General features: G+C 41.5%; 1 protein-coding gene across 1 annotated transcript; it reads right to left on the minus strand.

Annotated features, from left to right (window-relative positions):
* Window positions 1–13,926: 13,926 nt before the first annotated feature.
* Window positions 13,927–14,899, minus strand: NCBP2L (nuclear cap binding protein subunit 2 like). The gene has a single exon (XM_086388772.1). The coding sequence runs from the start codon at window positions 14,443–14,445 to the stop codon at window positions 14,050–14,052; it is 396 nt and encodes a 131-aa protein (XP_086244898.1). The 5' UTR covers window positions 14,446–14,899; the 3' UTR covers window positions 13,927–14,049.
* Between the last annotated feature and the right edge of the window lie 8,232 nt (window positions 14,900–23,131).

A 23,131-nucleotide genomic window follows, 5' to 3' on the forward strand; every position in this document is an offset into this window, starting at 1 on the left:
CTGTTTTTACTCTATGTTTTCTCATTGCATGATCTCAGCTATTCCTATAGATTTAAATCTTTTATTTTATTTTGATGACCCTCAAATTTAAATCTGCCAATCAGAGTTCTCCTCTGAATTCTAGCTGTCCACTTGACACCTATATAAAGATACCTTACAAATATATCACACTTGATATATTCAAAACTAAATTCTGGATTCCTCTAATCATCTCCTTACTTTCAGTAGTGAGTACCACCATCAATCCTATTGCCTAAGTCAGATACAGTCATATTATCTTTGAGCTTTCCATTTCCCTTTTCTCTTATCCTGTCTTCACTTCTCAGTAGGCTGTATCTTCAATACACATCTTCAAGCTACTCACACTTCTCCATCTTCATTGTCATCACTCTAACTGGACTACTTTCAACTCAAGTCTGGATGGCAGTAAGACTCCACTTGCATTCTTGACCCCTCTAATCTATTCTCTCACAGTGGCAGAAGTGACACTTTAAAACTGAAAGATGATATCATTACACTGCTTAGAACTCTTTAGTTAACCTAGGGAAAAAATACAAATTCTTCATCAACTGGCTGGACCTTGTATAATCTAGTCTCTGTCTGTTTCCCTGGAACCATCTCCCTTGTTTTAGCCCTGCTAGTCTTCTTTAAAAAGTGCTTGAAACACCTAACCTCTCTTTTGAGACAGGGCCTTTATGCTTGCTTTCCCCTCTGCCCAGTATACTCTTATTTCCTTTATATCCTTTCTGTATGAACTCAAATGCCAATTCCTTAGATATGCCTTCCCTGGTCAATCCTTCTAAGTAAACTGAAAAGTGAAAGTCACTCAGTCATGTCAGACTCTTTGCGACCTCATGGGCTATACAGTCCATGGAATTCTCTAGGCCAGAATATTGCAGTAGGTAGCCTTTCCCTTCTCCAGGGGATCTTCCCAACCCAGGGATTGAACCCAGGTATCCTGCATTGCAGGTGGATTCTTTACCAGCTCAGCCACCAGGGAAGCATAAGATTACTGGAGTGGGTAGTCTATCACTTCTCCAGTGGATCTTCGCTACCCAGGAATTGAACTGGGGTCCACTGCCTTGCAGGCGGATTCTTTACCAACTGAGCTATCAGGGAAGTGCTTCTAAATAAACTAGGCCCCTTGTATTATTCTCCTTCTTAACCTCTTATTTGTTTCTTTGGTAGAACTTACTATAATTTATAATTATCCCATTTATTTACCTTTTTGTTGGTCTCCTCTTTGGGCAGAATTCTGTGGGACTGGCTCATCTCTACCCCACATGATGCTGGATGGAGCTGCTTGACTAATTCTGGAGGATCCAATATGGCCCCACTCACAAGACTGGAACCTTTGTGCTCGCTGCCAACTGGGGCACCTTAATTCTCCTTGTGGCCTGTTTCTACATCAGGAAAGCTTGGAGTTCTCTATATAGCAGCCACATTCAGAGGGTAAAAACAGAAGATGGATGACAAAAACCATCACAATATTGTAAAGTAATTATCCTCCAATTAAAATAAATAATTTAAAACAAAGAAGCTGCAAAATCTCTTAAGACCTAGCACTGACAAGTTTACATATCATTCCTGTCCCCTTCAAAGCAAATCATAGGACCATCCCAGATTCAAGAAGAAGAGGGAAAGTTCCAATTCTTGATAGAAGGAGCAGAAAAGTCACATTACAAAGCGGGTATGCTGAATGGGAGAGATTATTACAGTCATACAATCTACCACACTCAAATATCCAAATGGCTCAGTCTTTCACCTCTTAAAGATTTTTGCTCAAGAGATACTTTCTGAGTGAGGCCTTTGCTGACCACTCTAAATTGAAATCCCATCTACCCATTCCCTAAAGAGTGTTTTATTTTAACACTACAGAACTTATCTGGAGAAGGAAATGGCAACCCACTCCAGTATTCTTGCTTGGGAAATCCCAAGGACAGAGAAGACTGATGGGCTACAGTCAGTGAGGTCACAAAGAGTCAACACAACTGAGCAACTGAACAGACAGAACTTATCACCACCCAACATGTATATTGCATGTACTTGTTGTCTGTCTTCTCCTTCTAGGATACAAAATCCATGAAGGCAGGGAATTTTGTCCATTCTGTTCATTACTATGGTTCCAAATAGGAAAAGGAGTTCGTCAAGGCTGTATATTGTCACCCTGTTTATTTAACTTATATGCAGAGTACATCATGAGAAACGCTGGACTGGAAGAAACACAAACTGGAATCAAGGTTGCCGGGAGAAATATCAATAACCTCAGATATGCAGATGACACCACCCTTATGGCAGAAAGTGAAGAATAACTCAAAAGCCTCTTGATGAAAGTGAAAGTGGAGAGTGAAAAAGTTGGCTTAAAGATCAACATTCAGAAAACTAAGATCATGGCATCCGGTCCCATCACTTCATGGGAAATAGATGGGGAAACAGTGGAAACAGTGTCAGACTTTATTTTTTGGGGCTCCAAAATCACTACAGATGGTGACTGCAGCCATTAAATTAAAAGACGCTTACTCCTTGGAAGGAAAGTTATGACCAACCTAGATAGCATATTCAAAAGCAGAGACATTACTTTGCCAACAAAGGTTCGTCTAGTCAAGGTTATGGTTTTTCCTGTGGTCATGTATGGATGTGAGAGTTGGACTGTGAAGAAGGCTGAGCACCGAAGAATTGATGCTTTTGAACTGTGGTGTTGGAGAAGACTCTTGAGTTCCTTGGACTGCAAGGAGATCCAACCAGTCCATTCTGAAGGAGATCAGCCCTGGGATTTCTTTGGAAGGAATGATGCTAAAGCTGAAACTCCAATACTTTGGCCACCTCATGCGAAGAGTTGATTCATTGGAAAAGACTGTGATGCTGGGAGGGATTGGGGGCAGGAGGAGAAGGGGACGACAGAGGATGAGATGGCTGGATGGCACCACTGACTCGATGGACGTGAGTCTCAGTGAACTCCGGGAGTTGGTGATGGACAGGGAGGCCTGGCGTGCTGCGATTTATGGGGTCGCAAAGAGTCGGACACGACTGAGCGACTGATCTGATCTGATACTCCCAGAACCTACAGAGTGGCTGGCACATACTAGAAAGTCAGTAATTATTTAATGAATGTGAATTAAAAAATAGTGAAACCTAAACACATAGATACTTAGATATATATTATAGATACTTAGATATATACTATAAGAATATTAAAGAATTTGTAACTCATTAGTTTTCCCTCCTTTTCATCTCCCTGATTTCTTGGTAAGCCTTGAATAAGTTGTTATCTACAGATCTTATCTTAAAGAAAGTGACAGTTGCTCAGTCATGTCTGACTCTTTGCGACCCCATGGACTATAGAGTCCATGGAATTCTCCAGGCCAGAATACTGGAGTGGGTAGCCTTTCCCTTCTCCAGGGGGTCTTCCCAACCCAGGGATCGAACCCAGGTCTCCCGCATTGCAGGCGGATTCTTTACCAGCTGAGCCACCAGGGAAGCCTAAAAATACTGGAGTGGGTAGCCTATCCCTTCTTCAGTGGATCTTTCTGACCCAGGAATTGAACCAGGATCTCCTGCATTGCAGGCATATTCTTTAGCAACTGGGCTATCAGGGAAGCCCACAGATCTTATCTCCCCACCAGCAAATGAACATATATAATAAAACATTGTGCTTTTTAGAGAAAAGCATGGGTTATCTCAATAAGGGAGTTTGAGGGGACTCCTATGAGATCAAATTTGAGATCCTATGAGGTGAGATGGGCTTCCGGGTGGCGCTAGTGGTAAAGAACTCGCCTGCCAATGCAGGAGATGTAACAAGCATGGGTTCGATCCTGGGTCAGGAAGATCCTCTGGAGGAGGGCATGGCAACCCACTCCAATATTCTTGCTTGGAGAATGGACAGAGGACATTCCATGGACAGAGGAGCCCGACGGGTTATAATCCATAGGGTCTCAAAGAGTTGGACACACTGAGGTGACTTAGCATCCACACATGTGGTGAGGTATAAGGCCATTTCAACTCATTATTTTGTATCTTGTGCCCAATTTATACCCACTGGGGACAGCTAGTTAAAGTTCTGGGTGGAGTGGTTTCAGTCTGGAAATTTGGTAAAGATGAAAATCTCATTGTCCAGTTGCAAATAAATAAATCAATCCGAGAGCATCAAGAGGACAGAGAAAGTGTCTTTCAGGGAGGAGGTGACTTAAAGGTAGCATTATATATCCTTTCCAGTTATCCCTGGATTGAGATCAGATATTGGTCCAGTGCCCTATCCTTTCCAGGACAAAGGGACAGCTGTCCTAGAACAGAATATAGAAATGAATCCAAGTATCTGACTAAATATGCATCCTCCCTCTCCACAAAGGAAAGTGTTGGTGTGCTAGTACAATAGCAAAACCCATCAAGGAATGCAAATAGGAAGAGGGTGGGTTGCGGGTAAAAGTAGGGTTATAGGGAAGGTAAGCCTTATGTAAGAAATTTTAAATTGAAGAAGCCTTCAATACTACCAGGATATACACAGATAAAATAGCCTGCCTATCCCTGTATCTGTTCATATCCAACAAATTTTTATTCAATGTGATTTTTAAAAATAGCTTTATTGAGATATGTTACATACCAAACAATTCATGCATTTAAAGGCTTTAATATATTCACAGAGTTGTGCAAACATCACTACAATCAATTTGGAACATTTTCACTACCCTCCAAAAAAATCTCATACCCAATAGTGATCATTCCCCACCAACTCCCTGGATCCTGGCAAATATTAATCTGCTTTTCTGTCTCTATGGATTTATCTACTGTGGACACTTCACATTTCATTTTTTACTGGTGTCTCTCAGGATAATGTGCATGCGCAACTTCACTTCTTTTTGAGGCCAAATGATATTTTACTGTATGGATATACCACATTTATTTATCCATTCATTAGTAGATGGATGTTTGAGTGGTTTCCACTTTTGGGCTCTAATTTATGGTGCTATGAACATTCATGTACAAATTTTTGTGTGTACATGTTTTCATTTCTCTTGGGTATATAACTCTGAGAAGAATTGCTAGGTCATTTGGTAACACTTTGTTTAACATTCCAAGGAACTACCAGACTATTTTCAAAGCAACCATACCACATTATATTCCCATCAGCAATGTATATGGGTTCCAGTTTCTCTATATCCTCATCGACATTTGTTATGAGAATCTGACTTTTTGGTTGCAGCCATCCAACTGTTTGTGAAGTAGTATCTTACTGTGGCTGTGCTTTGCATTTCTCTTATTGCTAAGGATACTGAATATCTTTTCATGTGTTTATTGACCATGGGTTTTTCTTCTTTGGATAAAATGTCTATTCATCTCCTTTGCCCATTTATAAAATTTTTTGGTCTTTTTAGATCAACTGTAAGAATTCTTTATATATTCTAGATACAAGTTCCTTATTAGATATATGATTTACAAAATGTTTCTCCCATTCTGTGGATTATCTTCTACTTTTCTAGTGGTGTCCTTTGAAGCAGAAAAGTTTTAAATTTTTGATGATATTCAATTATCTAATTTTTATTTGACTTTTGGTGCCATATCTAAGAAATCATTGCCTATGCCAAAGTCTTGAAGATTTATGTTTTCTCCTAAGAGTTTTATAGTTTTAGCTATCTAACCCATTTAAAATTAATTTCTGTGTATGGTGTATGATAATCAACTTTACTCTTTTGCATGTGGATATCCATTTAAAGTTGTTCCTGTCCCATTTGCTTTCAAGGCTATCTTTTCCCTCATTGACAAAAATAATTTGGATGTAAATGTGAAAGTTTACTTCTGGACTCTCAATTCTATTCTAGTTGATCTATCAGGTGGGCAGAATTGAGCACTAGGTGCTTAGTCACTCTGTTGTGTCTGACTCTTTGTGACCCCATGGACTGTAGCCCACCAGGCTCCTCTGTCCATGTGATTTCCCAGGCAAGAATACTGGAGTGGGTTGCCATTTCCTTCTCCAGGGGGTCTTCCTGACCCAGGGATCAAACCAGGGTCTCCTGCATTGAGGGCAGATTCCTTACTATCTGAGCCACCAGGGAACCCCATTGATCTATGCGTCTATTCTTATGTCAGTACAACATTGTCCTGTTTACTGTTTATTTGTAGTATGTTTTGAAATCAGTAAATGTAAGCCTTCCAACTTGGTTCTTCATTTTTTTCCTCCACCTCTCCCAGACTTTATTTTTTCAATTAATTTATTTATTTTAATTGGAGGCCAATTACTTTACAATATTGTAGTGGTTTTTGCCATACATTGACATGAATCAGCCATGGGTGCACATGTGTTCCCCATCCTGAACACCCCTCCCACCTCCCTCCCCATCCCATCCCTCAGGGTCATCCCAGCACACCAGCCCTGAGCACCCTGTCTCATGCATTGAACCTGGACTGGCGATCTGTTTCACATATGATAATATACATGTTTCAATGCTATTCTCACAAATCATCCCACCCTCGCCTTCTGTCACAGAGTCCAAAAGACTGTTCTTTACATATGTGTCTCTTTTGCTGTCTCACATATAGGGTCATTGTTACCATCTTTCTTAATTCCATATATATGCGTTAGTATACTGTATTAGTGTTTTTCTTTCTGACTTACTTCACTTTGTATAACAGGCTCCAGTTTCATCCACCTCATTAGAACTGATTTAAATGCATTCTTTTTAATAGATGAGTAATATTCCATTGTGTATACATACCACAGCTTTCTTATCCATTTGACTGCCGATGGGCATCTAGGTTGTTTCCATGTCATGGCTATTGTAAATGGTGCTGCGATGAACATTGGGGTACAAGTGTCTCTTTCAGCTCTGGTTTCCTCGGTGTGTATGCCCAGCAGTGGGATTTCTGGGTCATATGGCAGTTCTATTTCCAGTTTTTTAAGAAATCTCCACACTGTTCTCCATAGTGGCTGTACTAGTTTCCATTCCCACCAACAGTGTAAGAGGGTGCCCTTTTCTCCACACCTCTCTCCAGCATTTACTGTTTGTAGACTTTTTGATAGTGGCCATTCTGACCATCATGAGACGGTACCTCATTGTGGTTTTATTTGCGTTCCTCTGATAATGAGTGATGTTGAGCATCTTCTCATGTGTTTGTTAGCCATCTGTATGTCTTCTTTGGAGAAATGTCTGTTAGTTCTTTGGCCCATTTTTTATTGGGCCATTTATTTTTTTGGAATTGAGCTGCATGAGCTGCTTGTATATTTTTCAGATTAATTCTTTGTCAGTTGTTTCGTTGGCTATTCAGTTCAGTTCAGTCACTCAGTCATGTCCGACTCTTTGCGACTCTTTGCGACCCCATGAACCACAGCATGCCAGGCCTCCCTGTCCATCACCAACTGCTGGAGTCTACCCAAACCCATGTCCATCAAGTCAATGATGCCATCCAACCATCTCATCCTCTGTCGTCCCCTTCTCCTCCTGCCCTCAATCTTTCCCAGCATCAGGGTCTTTTCAAATGAGTCAGCTCTCCGCATCAGGTGGCCAAAGTATTGGAGCTTCAGCCTCAACATCAGTCCTTCCAATGAACATCCAGGACTTTTTTATTTCTTCTAGGTCCTTGTTAAACATTTCTTGCATCTTCTCAATCCTAGTCTCCAGACTATTTATCTATAACTCCATTTTGTTTTCACGATTTTGGATTATTTTTACTATCATTATTCTGAATTCTTTTTCAGGTAGACTCCCTATCTCCTCCTCGTTTGTTTGGTTTAGTGGGCATTTATCATGTTCCTTTACCTGCTGAATATTTCTCTGCCTTTTCATCTTGTTTAAATTGCTGTGTTTGGGGTGGCCTTTCTGTATGCTGGAAGTCTATGGTTCCTCTTTATTGTGGAGGTTCCTCCCTGTAGGTAGGGTTGGACGAGTGGCTTGTCAAGGTTTCCTGGCTAGGGAAGCTTGCATCAGTGTTCTTGTGGGTAGAGCTAGATCTCTTCTCTCTGGAGTGCAATGAAGTGTCCAGTAGTGAGTTTTGAGGTATCTATGTGTTTGGTGTGACTTTGGCCGCCTGTATTTTAATGCTTATGGTTATGTTCCTGCGTTGTTGGAGAATTACCTTGGTATGTCTTGCTCTGAAACTTGTTGGCTCTTGGATGGAGCTTGGTTTCAGTGTAGGTATGGAGGCTTTTGGATGAGCTCTTGTTGATTAATGTTCCCTGGAGCTGGGAGTTTTCTGGTGTTCTCAAGTTTTGGATTTAAGCCTCCTGCCTCTGGTTTTCAGTCTTATTCTTACAGTAGCCTCAAGACTTGTCCATCCACACTACACTGATGATAAAACATCTAGGTGAATGGAGAATGTTTAAAAAATGATAATAATAAAAATATCTAGGAATTTCTCTGGAGTTGTTGAGGGCAGTGTGGGGTCAGTTCAGTTCCAGACAGTTCCTTGTTCCAGCTTATACTTCTTCTCAAGGTCTATAAGCCCCTTCCAATGTAGTCAGTGCTAACTACAGGGTTTTAATCTGTTGCACCTGTCACTTCCAAAGCGGTTCCCTCTTCTTTGTTTATTTTGTCTTCCTCTGTTTGCAAGTCTCTTCAGTGTCTAATTTCTGCCCTGACACAAGGGGGTGAAGGTGGACACTTATTTAGGCTCACTTGTTCGGTTGTGCTGTGGGGAGGGAGGAACACTGCAAACAAATCCCACTGGTGTGTGTGGGGAATGCTTGTAGTGTCTGGGCTACATTGGGTTTGTCCCCACTCAAGGCGTATGTGCTTTCCCAGTCTACACTGCTCAGGCTCCAGGTTGCTCTGCAGGGGAACTGTCTAAAGCTGGCCCTGGGTTGTGTGCACTCCCAGGTCTAAGCCGCTCAGGTTCAGGTTCTCAGGTACTCCACAAAGGCAGACTAGGTTGGGACTGTGTTGTGTGCCCTTCCCAGGTCTGAGCATCTCAGGCGACCAGGTGCTTGGCAAGCACACTCTCCCCAGGTGGATGGTGCATCTTATCACCTCCCCAGTCCCAGTCGCTCAGTTTCCTGGGTGTGCAGTGGGAGCACCGTCTCAGGTGTGCCATGTGTCTCCTCTGGGGAGCTGATCTCTGGCTGCGACCCTCCTGGTGGATGTCAACCATCCAAGATCCCAAGAAGACTTGGTTAGCAACTGGGAGCCTGCTCACAGTTTGGTAGAGGATGCCGTCTCTGGGGCCGAGATTGCCCCTCACCTTTTGGCTCTGACTGTCGCTTGCCCGCTTCTCTGCCTCTGGTGGGGGATGGGCCAGTCCACAGCCAGCTAGCTCTCCTCTGGTATTCACTCAGTCCTTTGTTCTGTGAATGGACCCAGCAGTTCCTTAGGTTAGAGCTTTTCGTGGGAAAGTTCTCTCTCTCTCTCTTTTTTTTTTTTTTTTATTCTCTCTCTCTGGCTATCTCAGTTTGGGTTGCTATCTCATGTTAGCTCCCTCAGATTGTCCTCAGGGCATTCAGGCCCAGTCCTTACCCTAAGCATGCAACCCATGACTCCCTGTTCAGCCCCTGCTTGCTGGTGGTGGACGTGAGTGTCTGGGCTACTTCTCTGCTGGGAGTTGTGGTTAGGCACGTAATCTGTGGGTGTTTTTTTCCCCTCCCGGTTATGTTGCCCTCTGAGATTCCAAAACTCCCCACAGACCCGCCAGTGAGAGGGTTTCCTGGTGTTTGGAAACTTCTCCTCCTTCACAACTCCCTCCCTGGGACAGGTCTCCATCCCTAACTCTTTTGTTTCTCTTTTTATCTTTTATATTTTGTCCTACCTCCTTTCAAAGACAATGGGCTGCCTTTCTGGGTGCCTGGTGTCCTCCACCAGCATTCAGAAGTTGTTTTGCTCAGCGTTCAAATTTGCTCAGCGTTCAAATGATCTTTCGATGAATCTGAGAGGGAGAAAGCGGTCTCCCCATCCTATTCCTCTGCCATCTTAGGACCGCTCCCCTTGGTTCTTCTTTTTCAAGATGTTTTTTAGCTATTCTATTACATTTCCATATGAGCTTTTGGATCAGTCTGTCAATTTCATTAAAAAAAAAAATGCCAGCTGGGGTTTCAATAGGAATTGGATTTAAGCTACTGATCAATTTGAGAGATATTGTCCTCTTAACAATATTAATAAGTCTTCCAATATGGGATACTTTTTCCATTTATTTAAGCCTTCTTCAATTTCTTTCAAACAATATTTTGTAGTTTTCAGGGTGCAAATTAGACACTTCTTGTGTTTTTTCCCTAAGTATTTTGTTCCTTTTTATGCTATTTTAAATGGAATTGCTTTCTTAATTTCATTTTGGATTTTTTTATTCCCAGTTCATAGAAGTGCAATTGATTTTTGTATATTGATTTTATCTCCTGCAACTTTGCTGAGCTATTAGCTCTAGTAGTTCTCTTTTTAGTGGACTCCTTGGGATTTTCTATCTACAAGATCATGCAACCTGCAAATAAAGAATTTTACTTTTTCCTTTTCAATATGAATGACTTTTCTTTCATTTTCTTGCCAATTAGTCTTAGCTTAAAATCTCCAGCAGAATATTGAACAAAAGTCTACTGTTTCTGATCTTAGAGGGAAAACTTTCAGTTTTTCACCATTGACTATGGGGTTTTCATAGATACCCTTTATCAGAGTGAGGAAGTTCTGTTCTATTCCTATTTTGTTGGTCATTTTTGTCGTGCAAAGGGAATTGAATTTTTTTCAAATATTTTTTCTGCATCTATTAAGATAATCATGTGATTTTTATCCTTTAGTCTACTGATTTATTCAACATGATTTTCAAGAATATGTTATATTGTAAGAACTACTGGAAGAGTCCTCTAGCCACACAGTATGAAAGTTCCTTTAACTTAACTGACAGTATGCTTCATAAGACATTGTCAAATGCTTAAAGACATATTTGGGAGCAGGCTAAGTGGGTAGCCACTAGGAGGAGTGGCTGGGAGATATGCCAAGGTACTCCTCCAGAAACATCCTGTGATAAAAACAAAATTTTAATCCCATGACTTGAAAAGTCTCTTTTTCTGTTTTAGGGAAGTTGCAAAGAGGAGATACTAAAAACTCAGTAAACTCCATTGCTGTATGCTGCTGCTGCTAAGTCACTTCAGTCGTGTCCGACTCTGTGTGACCCCATAGACGGCAGCCCACCAGGCTCCCCCGTCCCTGGGATTCTCCAGGCAAGAACGCTGGAGTGGGTTGCCATTTCCTTCTCCAATGCATGAAAGGGAAAAGTGAAAGTGAAGTCGCTCAGTCGTGTCTGACTCTTAGTGACCACATGGACTGCAGCCTACCAGGCTCCTCTGCCCATGGGATTTTCCAGGCAAGAGTACTGGAGTGGGGTGCCATTGCCTTCTCCGATTGCTGTAGGCAGAGTAAGCTAAATTGGCCAGAAATGCATGTCAGGTGCTCCTCTTTCTCCCAGAGAGTAAAAATAAATATGGCCGGGTGGAGTCCTCGACATCAAGACAGAAAGGCTCGAGAAGCTTGCTTGAGGGAAAGAGAGCTCAGATATGATGTAGTCAGTGAGACAATTTCTGGAGAAAGAAAACTCTAATAGAGGTTTGGACCTCCCGTCCTGACTGCATATAAGGGAAAGAGATAATAGAGTACCCTGCTTAACACCACCTTCGATGGAGACTCCTTGGTTTGAACCCCAGCTCTGCCACTTACTAGTTGGTGCCCTTACCTCTCTGAGCCTCTGTTTTCTCATCTATGTAAGGGGCATAGAGTTGTTAAGAATAAATGAAATTGTGTTTTAAATCCTCCCTCAAAATGCCCAGAACTTAATTGTCATAAAAATTGACATTCCCTTTCTTCTCCTACTCAGGAAAGTATGTTACTGATGAGAATAACATCAGGACACAGGGTGAAGAAATCAAGAGTAAGATGGGGATTTTATAGAAATTCCCAGATGAAAGGTCATGAACCCTGGAGAGGTATGTTTGGGTTCATAAGAAAACAGTTTAAATCCTTTATACAAGAATAAAATTAAGAAAAAGTAATCGGTATCAGAGTACTTTCAGCTGCATGTCAACAAGCTGGTTTACAGAATAAAATACTGTATTATCTCACATAATAGGATATCCAGACATAGTGTGTGCTACAAGGCTAGTTGATTCAGCATCTGGGTAATTTCATGAAAGACACAGTTGCTTTGGTTCTTCTTCCCATCATCTAAAGAGCCCAATTCATCTTGGGCTTGTTTCTCTTGTGGTTGTAAGAAGGCCATTTGTAGCAATCACTGTACACATACTTATTCATATGCAGTGGGAAGGAGAAAGCCAATGGTTCATTCAAATATAAATTAAAAATCCTTCATTTCTGTCTTACTGGGGTCCCCATTGGTCATTGTCCACCTATGGCCTTATTAATAACTAATCTCATGGGATTGTAAACCTCTGATTGGTTTAAGCCTGGATTCCTAAACCAATCACTAACAATAAAGAGGGAATTACCATAACTGATTCACATGACTGATAGTTGATAAGCCTTTTGGGCCCCCAGAGGAGGATGATCATGGCATGGAGCAGAACCCCCAGGCAATCAGCAATGAGAATGTAGTTTGAGGAACAGACTTCAGTGATTTTAAGCCACTAAGGCTTTTGGGGTTGTTTGTCACTGCAGCATAACCTAACCTATGTTTTAACAATATAAAATGTAAGTAAAATGTTGTAAACTATATTGAGAGAATTGAGAGAAGAGAAGCGCCAGTGGGGGTGTAACTGAGCTACATCCTCATCTCTGAAAGCAGAAAGTCAACAGATGACATTTAAAATTAAAATAAACAGTGTAAGTAGTCATGTTATTTAGAAATATGGAGAAAACTACCAGGAAAGATACCATAGTCATTTAGTTCAGTTGCTCAGTCATGTCTGACTCTTCGTGACCCCATGGACTGCAGCATACCAGGCTTCCCTGTCCATCACCAACTCCTGGGGCTTGCTCAAACTCATGTCCATCAAGTCAGTGATGTCATCCAACCATCTCATCCTCTGTCATCCCCTTCTCCTGCCTTCAATCTTTCCCAGCATAAGGGTCTTTTCCAATGAGTCAGTTCTTTGCATCAAGTGGCCAAAATATTGGAGTTTCAGCTTCAGCATCAGTCCTTCCAATGAATAGTCAGTGCAGATTTCCTTTAGGATGGACTGGTTGGATCTCCTTGCAGTCCAAGGGACGCTCAAGAGTCTTCTTCAACACCACAATTCAAAAGCATCAATCTTTGGTGCTCAGCTTTCTTTATAGTCCAACTCTCACATCCATACATGACTACTGGAAAAACCATAGCTTTGACTAGACAGACCTCTGTTGGTAAAGTAATGTCTCTGCTTTTTAATATGCTGTCTAGGTTGGTCATAGCTTTTCTTCCGAGGAGCAAGCATCTTTTAATTTCATGGCTGCAGTGATTTTGGAGTCCAAAAAAATAAAGTCTTTCACTGTTTTCATTATTTCCCCATCTATTTGCCATGAAGTGATGGGACGGGATGCCATGATCTTAGTTTTCTGAATGTTGAGCTTTAAGCCAACTTTTTTACTCTCCTCTTTCACTTTCATCAAGAGGCTCTTTAGTTCTTTTTCACTTTCTGCCATAAGATACGAAAACAAGCTGCTAAAATAACTGAAAGTTATTACCCAGGGAATAGGCCTAAGGTAGGAAGAGGAGGGGCAGGAGGATTTTTGCTTTCCTTATAGTCTCCTCTGGATTTTTTTTAATACTTTATAATAATGTGCTTACATTCCTTTAATGGCTTTTTTAATTGTTTCCAATTATTTGACTTTATTTTATGCAAAGTCTACAAAATGATCATTTCAGGTTCTGGGAACATGGTCATCTGAAATCTTCCTGAATGGGAAGTTGTACTTTTCATGACTCATATCTCACATAGCTAATTTATTCCTGAAGGACATTTCACTTTTGACCACCTGATGATCAAACTGGTAACCTGACAACCAGTCTCAAAATTAAGACAAGAACAAGAGACTATTTTTGTTTGCACCATTTAATATCATTTCAGAGAGAAAAAAACATCAATAGGGCTTCTGCCCAGCAAATAAAGTAATTTAAATTTGTTATGAAATGGGCTATTTGCTGACCTGGCATTGTTCTTTAACAAAGACTTTTTGAATGGATTCCTCTCCTACCAGGGACCTGAGCCTGTTTTCCAAAACCTCCTCTATCAACATTGAAGTCTTCATGAAACACATCTCCTAACTGGCCCCCAGATTGACCACGGCCATATTGTCTGCCCTCTCTAAAGCCTAGATCCCAATCTGTGCAGATAATATGGTCATCTAGGCTGGTGCCATTTAGAAATTGCATGGCATTTTCGGCCTCAGCTCTGTTAAAGTATTCTACGAAACAGAAACCACAGCCCATTTTCTTTATTTTATCCAGGCCCATATAAACATTCTCGATGTCACCGCACCTACTAAAGAGCTCATATATTTGCTCTTTGGTTGTATAAAAGGAAAGATTCCCCACATAAAGTGTGGAGCTTTCCATCAGTAATCTTTCTTGCTCATCGTTGTCACCACTAAACTTGTGGTCCCAGTACTCGCTCAGCTCCAGGGAGGAGTCATTGCACAGAATGCTTAGGTCATTGGACGTGGCGCCATGTGGGCACCATGAGGGCGGTTCCTGATCCAGCTTAGCAGTAGTGACACCGCCAAAGAAGCCCTAAATTAAATTTTAAAGAAAGTAAAGTTACAAGGAGGGAAACTAAAATACAAACTTGTGTGTATTTGAGGTTTGCATCCAGAGGCATAGACAGCTTCAGCTCTTGACTGTGAAAATCACATCAAGGCAAACCAAAATTGGTAAGTTCCAAGTCCCAGGAACACGGTCATAAAATCCAGTTTTGCAAGTCTTCCTGAAAGGGAAGTTATGCTGCCTTAGGTTGACTCAGATGTTGTACATACCTCATCTATTACCAAAGAACACATTTAATAACAGTACCCTCCAGGAAAATACAGCATAAAATGGTAAAATGAATCAAATTTTCATGGAGAATGAACACTACCACCATTCCTGATCAAGGACTATGCATCAGATAAAACATACCTAACCAAAGGCCAAAGCACCAATATAGTTGTGACATACTCTCATAATTTAAAATAACAAATTTGTGATTGAGGCCTATAATATTGCAATCACTATATTATACTGTTGAATTAGGCAAAATCTCTATACATTATCAAGTACACAAGTGAAGTGAAAAGGGAAAGTGAAAGTCACCCAGTCATGTCTGACTCTTTGAGACCCCATGGACCATACAGTTCATGGAATTCTCCAGGCCAGAATATTGGAGTGGGTAGCCTTTCCCTTCCCCAGGGGATCTTTCCAACCCAAGGATCGAACCCAGGTCTCCCGCATTGCAGGTGGATTCTTTACCAACCGAGCTATCAGGGAAGCCCTCAGTATACAAGTAATTATATAAAAATGAAAACTCTCTGGCATCACAAACTTTGATCTAAATTAAGATTAGATTTTATTAGCAATAATTTCACTTATTATCTTAGACTTTAGAACTTTAATTAATTGAATATTCCAAGTCTATTTAAAAACCCTTCCCAGATAATTTTAATGAATGCCTTTTTCCCCCTTTACTAAATGTTCTTACTGTAGTTGGAGGCATTAAACATGATTCAACTGGGTTTAGCTACACTTTTCAAAAATATGCATTAGTTCTCCCCCCTCCCCTGACTCCTATTTTGCAGTGGTTCCCAAATTTTAGTGGGAAAGAAATATCTGCAAACTAGACTGAAATGCAGCTTCCTGAAGTCCACACTTAAGAGATTCTGACTCAGTAGATCTAGAACAAGAACTGACATTTAACATGTAACCTGAGCCCTTCAGTGATCTAGATGCAAACGGTCTAGGGACCACACTTGGAGAAACTCTTCTGAGGAAATGCATTCTCTTACCAAACCTACAATGAGCAATCTTTATTTGCCAGGCACTATGCAAAGTGCTATGAGTGAAAAAATGAAAAAGACAGTGTAAGTATGATTTTCAGAAATTATTGTATCCCCAGCAACTAGCATGAACAATGACTCGCACACACAGTAAACATGCAATAAATACCTCTTGAATGAAAGAACGCATGAGTTCAGAATTGACTGATTGCAGGGGACAAGTAAACAAGAGAATACAATATGGTGTGATCCATACTGTTTTAATGATATACATGGGGAAAGAGAGAATGAAACAAATGTGTATTGGGCATCGACTTTGTGATAGACTTTGTGTGCACTTTCCACTACATCACACAGGATGAGGAACAGTTATTCAGTTTGGAGGCACCAGAGAGGGTGTCCAGAGGGAAGGTTGGGTACACTGATTCTCAAATGACAAGGAGGGTGTGTGCATGTGTGTGTGTGTGTTTTGGGGGAGGGGAGAATATAGAAATTTAGGGAACAAGCCAGAAACATGTGCAAGAGTAAAACTCAAAGAAAAATAAAAGCATAGAAAACTGAAATGGGAGCCTAAATAAAACCAGGTGCAAACAACAGTGCTGTACCATTCAAAGCAATAAAAATGGAGGCCTCTGCTTATTTAGATGTCATTTGAAGAGCAGTAGCAGCAGCAGCAGCAGGAAGCCCACTGCCCCCAAATCTTCCTGACAGCCTTTCAGTGACGTTTGAAACTCTGGAAACTTTCTGCTGGAAACTCATTACTTTGAGTCATTGACAAATTGCCGCTTTTAAAAACAAATATCCCTCCCAGACTTCATTTCCTTTTTTTTTTTTTTTTTTGGATCTGGTTACTAGATTGGCCGATCAGAGACTGTGATATCTATAGTGGATTGCAATTCATCCAGGCATTAGGCAAAGTTTCCCATATTTTCCTTGTTGATAAGATAGTAAAATATAGGCTGGGTGCCCCAGCTGTTTGTTGCGATGAGCCTGTAACTAGTTGAACAAATGAATGATTTGGTATCATACATGAAGGGAAGTTGTAGGAGTGAGCCAAAAAGCTCTATTCTTGGCTGTGTCTTGTTCAGCTCATTTATAATTTTGGCTTCCTACAAACAAGAGCTTTTAAAATGGTCAGAATATGGATGTCCAAAGATGGAGTGGCTGCCTTGGGGAACAGTGAGCACTAGGTACTAGCACTAGGAATTCAAGTCAACCTTGGAGAATACCTTGCCTGGAAGTCAGCAGTGGAGACACCCCTTTTAACCAATGTAGTGTTGTGAAAAGTAGAAAAAACAGTGAAAGTGTTAGTTGCTCAGTCATGTCCTACTCTTTGCAACCCCATGGACTATTGCCCACCAGGCTCCTCTGTCCATGGAATTTTCAGGGCAAGAATACTGGAATGGGCTGCCATTTCCTTCTCCAGGGGATCTTCCTGACCCAGGGATCAAACCTGCATCTCCTGATTTCAGGCTGACTCTTGTAGTGTCATGAATCAAGCATAAATTTTGAAGTCAAAAGACCTCAGTTCAAACCTAAGCTTCACGACTTATTATCAGTGTGACCCTCAGTAAAGTAGTTAACCATAGTGATTTCAGTTTCCTCATCTGTAAACTGGGGATCAAAACATGTACCTTGAAGCAAGTGCTGTAACAATGTCATAGGGGAAAACACCTATCATAGTGCTTAAAGGGGCTTCCCTGGTGGCACAGACAGTAAAGAATCTGCCTGCCAATGCCAGAGGCATAGGAGATCCAGGTTTGATCCCTGGGTCAGGAAGATCCCCTGGAAGAGGGAATGGATACCCACTCCAGTATGCTTGCCTGGAGAATCACATGGACAGGGGAGCCTGGCAGGCTACAGTCCAAGCGGTTGTAAAGAGTTGGATACAACTGAGCGACTTTCATTTTCACTTTTCACAGTCCTTAAAACACTGTTCAGTTCAGTTCGGTTGCTCAGTCATGTCTGACTCTTTGCGACCCCATGGACTACAGTACACCAGGCTTCCCTGTCCATCACCAACTTCCAGCACTTGCTCAAACTCATGTCAATCGAGTCAGTGATGTCATCCAACCATCTCATCCTCTGTCATCCCCTTCTCCTCCTGCCCTCAATCTTTCCTAGCATCAGGGTCTTTTCCTATGAGTCAGTTCTTCACATCAGGTGGCTGAAGTATTGGAGTTTCAGCTTCAACATCAGTCCTTCCAATGAACATTCGGGACTGATTTCCTTTAGGATTGATTGGTTGGATCTCCTTGCAGTCCAAGGGACTCTCAAGAGTCTTCTCCAACACCACAGTTCAAAAGCATCAATTCTTCAGCACTCAGCTTTCTTTATAGTCCAACTCTCACATCCATACATGACTACTGGAAAAACCATAGCCTTGACTAGATGGACCTTTATTGGCAAAGTAAAGTCTCTGCATTTTAATATGCTGCCTAGGTTGGTCATAGTTTTTCTTCCAAGGAGCAAGTGTCTTTTAATTTCATGGCTGCAGTCACCATCTGCAGTGATTTTGGAGTCCAAGAAAATAAAGTCTGTCACTGTTTCCATTGTTTCCCCAACTATTTGCCATGAAGTGATGGGACAGGATGCCATGATCTTAGTTTTCTGAATGTTGAGTTTTAAGCCAACTTTTTCACTCTCCTCTTTCACTTTCATCAAGAGGCTCTTTAGTTCTTCGCTTTCTGCCATAACGGTAGAGTCATCTGCATATCTGAGGTTATTGATATTCCTCCTGGCAATCTTGATTCCAGCTTGTGCTTCATCCAGTCCAGCGTTTCTCATGATGTGCTCTGCATATAAGTTAAAAAAGCAGGCTGACAATATACAGCCTTGACGTACTCCTTTTCCTATTTGGAACCAGTCTGTTGTTCCATGTCCAGTTCTAACTGTTGCTTCCTGACCTGCATGCAGGTTTCTCAAGAGGCAGGTCAGGTGGTGTGGTATTCCCATCTCTTGAAGAATTTTCTACAGTTTGGGGAAAGGTATAGAATCAGAAAAATCCTGGGAAAGACCAGCATTTAAAGGGTGGCAGAGGTAGAGTCCACAAAGAAGCATATAAAGGAGTAACTAGGGAAGAATGAGGAGAATCAGGAGAGGAGCAGCAGCACCAAAGCCAAGGAGTAGACACTTTCAAGAGAGGCATGAGGACAGAAATGGAGTGAGAATGAGATGTTAAATGCAGCAGCACGATGTCCAGTAAAACAGAGGTCTGTTAAAACAAAGACTTAAAATTGTTCATTGGATTTGGCAATCAGGATGTCATTAGTTTCCTTAACAAGAGCAGTAACAGTGGTGTTCTGGGATCAGAAAAGGCAGACTGGGTGGCGGGGGGGAGGTGGATGTGGAGGGAGGCAGGGCTGGCTTTTGAATGGGAGGTGAGGAAATGGGATAATGAGTGTAGACTATTCTTTTGAAAGGCATCTGTGATAGTGGGTGGAAAGAAATAGGGTGAGCACCAGTTAAACATAGAGCCAAAGGAGAGTTAGCTTCTTTTTTTTTTTAATTGAAGTATAATTCATTTACAATGCTGTATTAGTTTCTGGTATACAACAACATGATTCAAGTATATATATATATATATATATATATATACATACACACACACACACGTATATACACATATATATACACATGCATACTAACATATATATATTATGTATGTATGTATATACATGTATGTATTGTTGTTGTGTTGGTTGCTCAGTCATGTCCAACTCTTTGAGACCCCATGGACTGTAGCCTACCAGGCTCCTCTGTCCGTGGAATGCTCCAGGCAAGAAACTGGAGTGGGTTGCCATGACCTCCTCCAGAGGATCTTCCCAACCCAGGGATTGAACCTAGGTCTCCTGCATTGCAGGTGGATTCTTTACTGTCTGAGTCACCAGAGAAGCCCATATGAATGTATACATACAAATATATGTATATTCTTTTTAAGATTCTTTTCCATTATAGTTTATTATAAGATACTGACTATAGTTCTCTGTGCTATACAGTAGGATCTTGTTGCTTATCTATTTTCTATATAGTAGTTTGTATCTATGAATCCCAAACTCTTAGTTTATCCCTCCCCCTACCTTTCCCTTTTGGCAACTATAAGTTTGTTTTCAATGTCTGTGAGTCTGTTTCTGTTTTGTAAATAATTCATTTGTATCAATTTTTTAGATTCCATATATTTGTGATATCATAGGATTTTTGTCTTTCTGACTTTCTTCACTTAGTATGATAATGTCTAGGTCCATGTCTGTTTATTTTGTAACAGGAGAAAGTCGTGCATATCTAAATGCTGATGGGGAAACAGCCAGTAAAAAGACAAAGAGTGGTTGAAGATACAGACGAGTGAGGTGATGACTGAAGAAGAGAGGTCAAGGAGGTGAGAGAGAATAGGCTCCAAATCATAAGCAGTTTCTGCAATGTAAGAAGAAAGGAGGTAGGACATGTAGGGATGCAACTCTGTGGCAGGGTGGGGTGAGGGTAGGAAATGGAAAGGATGAAACGTGGACATGGGTCATTTACAAGGACATTAAAGTCACTCAGGATAAGGGCCAGAGTTGGGGAGACTATAAGTGAGATGCCAAGATCCTCAATAAGTGAGAGACCTGGAGGGCAGTGGATATGAGGAAGAAGCCTGGGAAGAAGGTAGCTATGCCATCTCCTGGACCCAAAGGAGGTTCTCAACAAATGTGAAGAAGTGACTTTTTAAAGCCAACACAATAGTAAAATCACATTAGAAGATCATAAGAAGGAACAGTCCTAATATACTAAGCTCAGTTCAAACCACACTACACCCACTCCTAGGTGCCTTATTTTAACATTAGCATTTACAAACTATAGTGAATTGATTAGCAACTGGGCATATTTAGTCTAGCAAAGAGATAGTTAACCTTTACAGGAAGATGTGGCTAGTGTCATGATACATTTGAAGGGTTATTTCTGCTCCCTGTGGTCAAAGTAAGATTAATGGATAGAAGTTACAAGGAGAAGACTGCAAATCTTTTTTATGCATGGCTTTTCATTTATCCAATGGCAAAATGTGAACCTACCTAGTATATTCAAGTGAAGATTGGATGAATACCTACCTGAAAAGGGAGTCAGAGAGGCCACAGTTGGAGAGAGAAGATGGAAAAGCAATGGAGTTATTTCGGGCCACAGATCATCAAGTTGATTTGTAGACATTGTGAGAGACTATTTCCTACTTTATAAAGTAGAGCTTGGCTAGAATAGAAGGCCCTCCCTGCCTCTTGGTATTGGGGAAGAATGAGTCAGAGCATCTAAAAATAGAAGAAAAACTTGAAGAATGGCTCAAAATGATCACAATCAAATCCTAAGGGGAGGGAGGAGAGAAGGTGGCAAGATAAATCAAACAATCTTCCAGGGAAACAAATTTTACTAGTCTTCTGGAATTAGCAGGAGTACTCTGCAAAGAACTTTTTCAATGGCTGCCTTAAATCAATGCTTGGTATTATTTCAACTATGCGGAAGAAATAAAGATTTGGACTCTTCAAAAAGCCATGCTGTTTCCTGCTGCAGATGAAGGCAGTAGCTTTGAGGAAGGAAATTAGAAAGAGCTGGGACAGCAGTGTTACATGCCTCACCCTTATAAGACTGTTCCTAGCAGGAGAGAGAAAGCTGAGAGTAGCTGTTGAGGTCTGGACCTCATGGCCAGAGATATGGCTTGGGCCAAGAGAAAGTAATGCTTGATTGAGGCTGCTTAGGGCTCCAAGTATTTGTAAAAGATGCTCATATGTCTTTAACACTTCTATTTTAAAAAGCAGTTGAGCATAAGTTGAAACAGACAGGCAGACCCAAAGCAGAGACAATGACCTATGACAGCCTACAGGCGAAAAGAGAATAATAAGTGTTTAGCATAGAAGCTGAGCGCTGAAGAATTGATGCCTTTGAACTGTGGTGTTGGAGAAGACTCCTGAGAGTCCCTTGGACTGCAAGGAGATCCAACCAGTCCATTCTGAAGGAGATCAGCCCTGGGATTTCTTTGGAAGGAATGATGCTGAGGCTGAAACTCCAGTACTTTGGCCATGTCATGCGAAGAGTTGACTCATTGGAAAAGACTCTGATGCTGGGAGGGATTGGGGGCAGGAGGAGAAGGGGACGACAGAGGGTGAGATGGCTGGATGGCATCACTGACTCGATGGATGTGAGTCTGAGTGAACTCCGGGAGTTGGTGATGGACAGGGAGGCCTGGCGTGCTGTGATTCATGGGGTCGCAAAGAGTCGGACACGACTGAATGACTGATCTGATCTGATAGAAGCTGATCTCGATTAAATTCGTAACAAGGAATTAATGATGCTTAATATGTTTGCTTGCTTATCATTGGCTCTGTGTGGTCTTGCAATTCAAAGTGCTGCCCATGGACCAAGGGTAGCATCATCACCTGGGAGCTTGTTGGGAATGCAGGAGCTCAGGCCCCAACCCAGACCTGCTGAATAATCATTTTAACAAGTATCAGGTGATTTGTATGCACAGTACAGTGAGAAGCACTGGTTTCTTAGGTGAACTTTTGCCTAGCAAAACTCTCTCCTTTCCTCCTTCCTTTTCTCCCTCCCTCCACCTCTCTTGGTTTCTCTGATCCTTGTTTACATTGTAAGCTAACAAGCAACTCTATGGCTGGTAGCCTTAGTGCTCATGATATGCCCAGATAAGGAAAAGAAAAGAGTGGCCAGGTAACACATTATAAAGCATGAATTTGTGGGGTGGGAAACCACTGACTCGGTTTCCCATTATACTGTGTGAATAACCTTCATCAAGCTTATGGACCTTTCTGAACATCAGTTCCCTCATCTGTAAAATAAAGGTCATTATACCATTTGCCTCATAGTGCTGTTGTGAGGGCGCTTCCCAGGTGGTGCTAGTGGTAAAGAAACTGCCTGTCAAAGCAGGAGATATAAGAGATTTGCATTCGGTCCCTAGGTCTGGAAGATCCCCTGGAGGAGGGCATGGCAACCCACTCCAGTATTCTTGCCTGGAGAATCCCATGGACAGAGGGGCCTAGCGGGCTACAGTCCATAGGGTGGCAAAGAGTTGGACACAACTGAAGTGACTTAGCACCCACGCATGCTGTTGTGAGGGTGAAATGAAGAGAAATATGAAAATTGTCTACCACAAGGTCTGTCACACAGTAGATGCTCAGTACATAGCAGTCATTATTACTGAAAGCCATCAGTTTTGAAGTGAAGTTAGAAATAATAAAGAACTAGTGTAGCCTTCCCAAGTCCCCGATAAGTCCCCTTGAGAGCCTCCAAAATGGAGTGAA

Source organism: Bos grunniens, chromosome X, assembly GCF_055505025.1.
Source record: "Bos grunniens cultivar Pamir isolate PY7600 chromosome X, Bosgru_T2T1.0, whole genome shotgun sequence".
NCBI classification, from domain to species: Eukaryota; Metazoa; Chordata; class Mammalia; order Artiodactyla; family Bovidae; genus Bos; species Bos grunniens.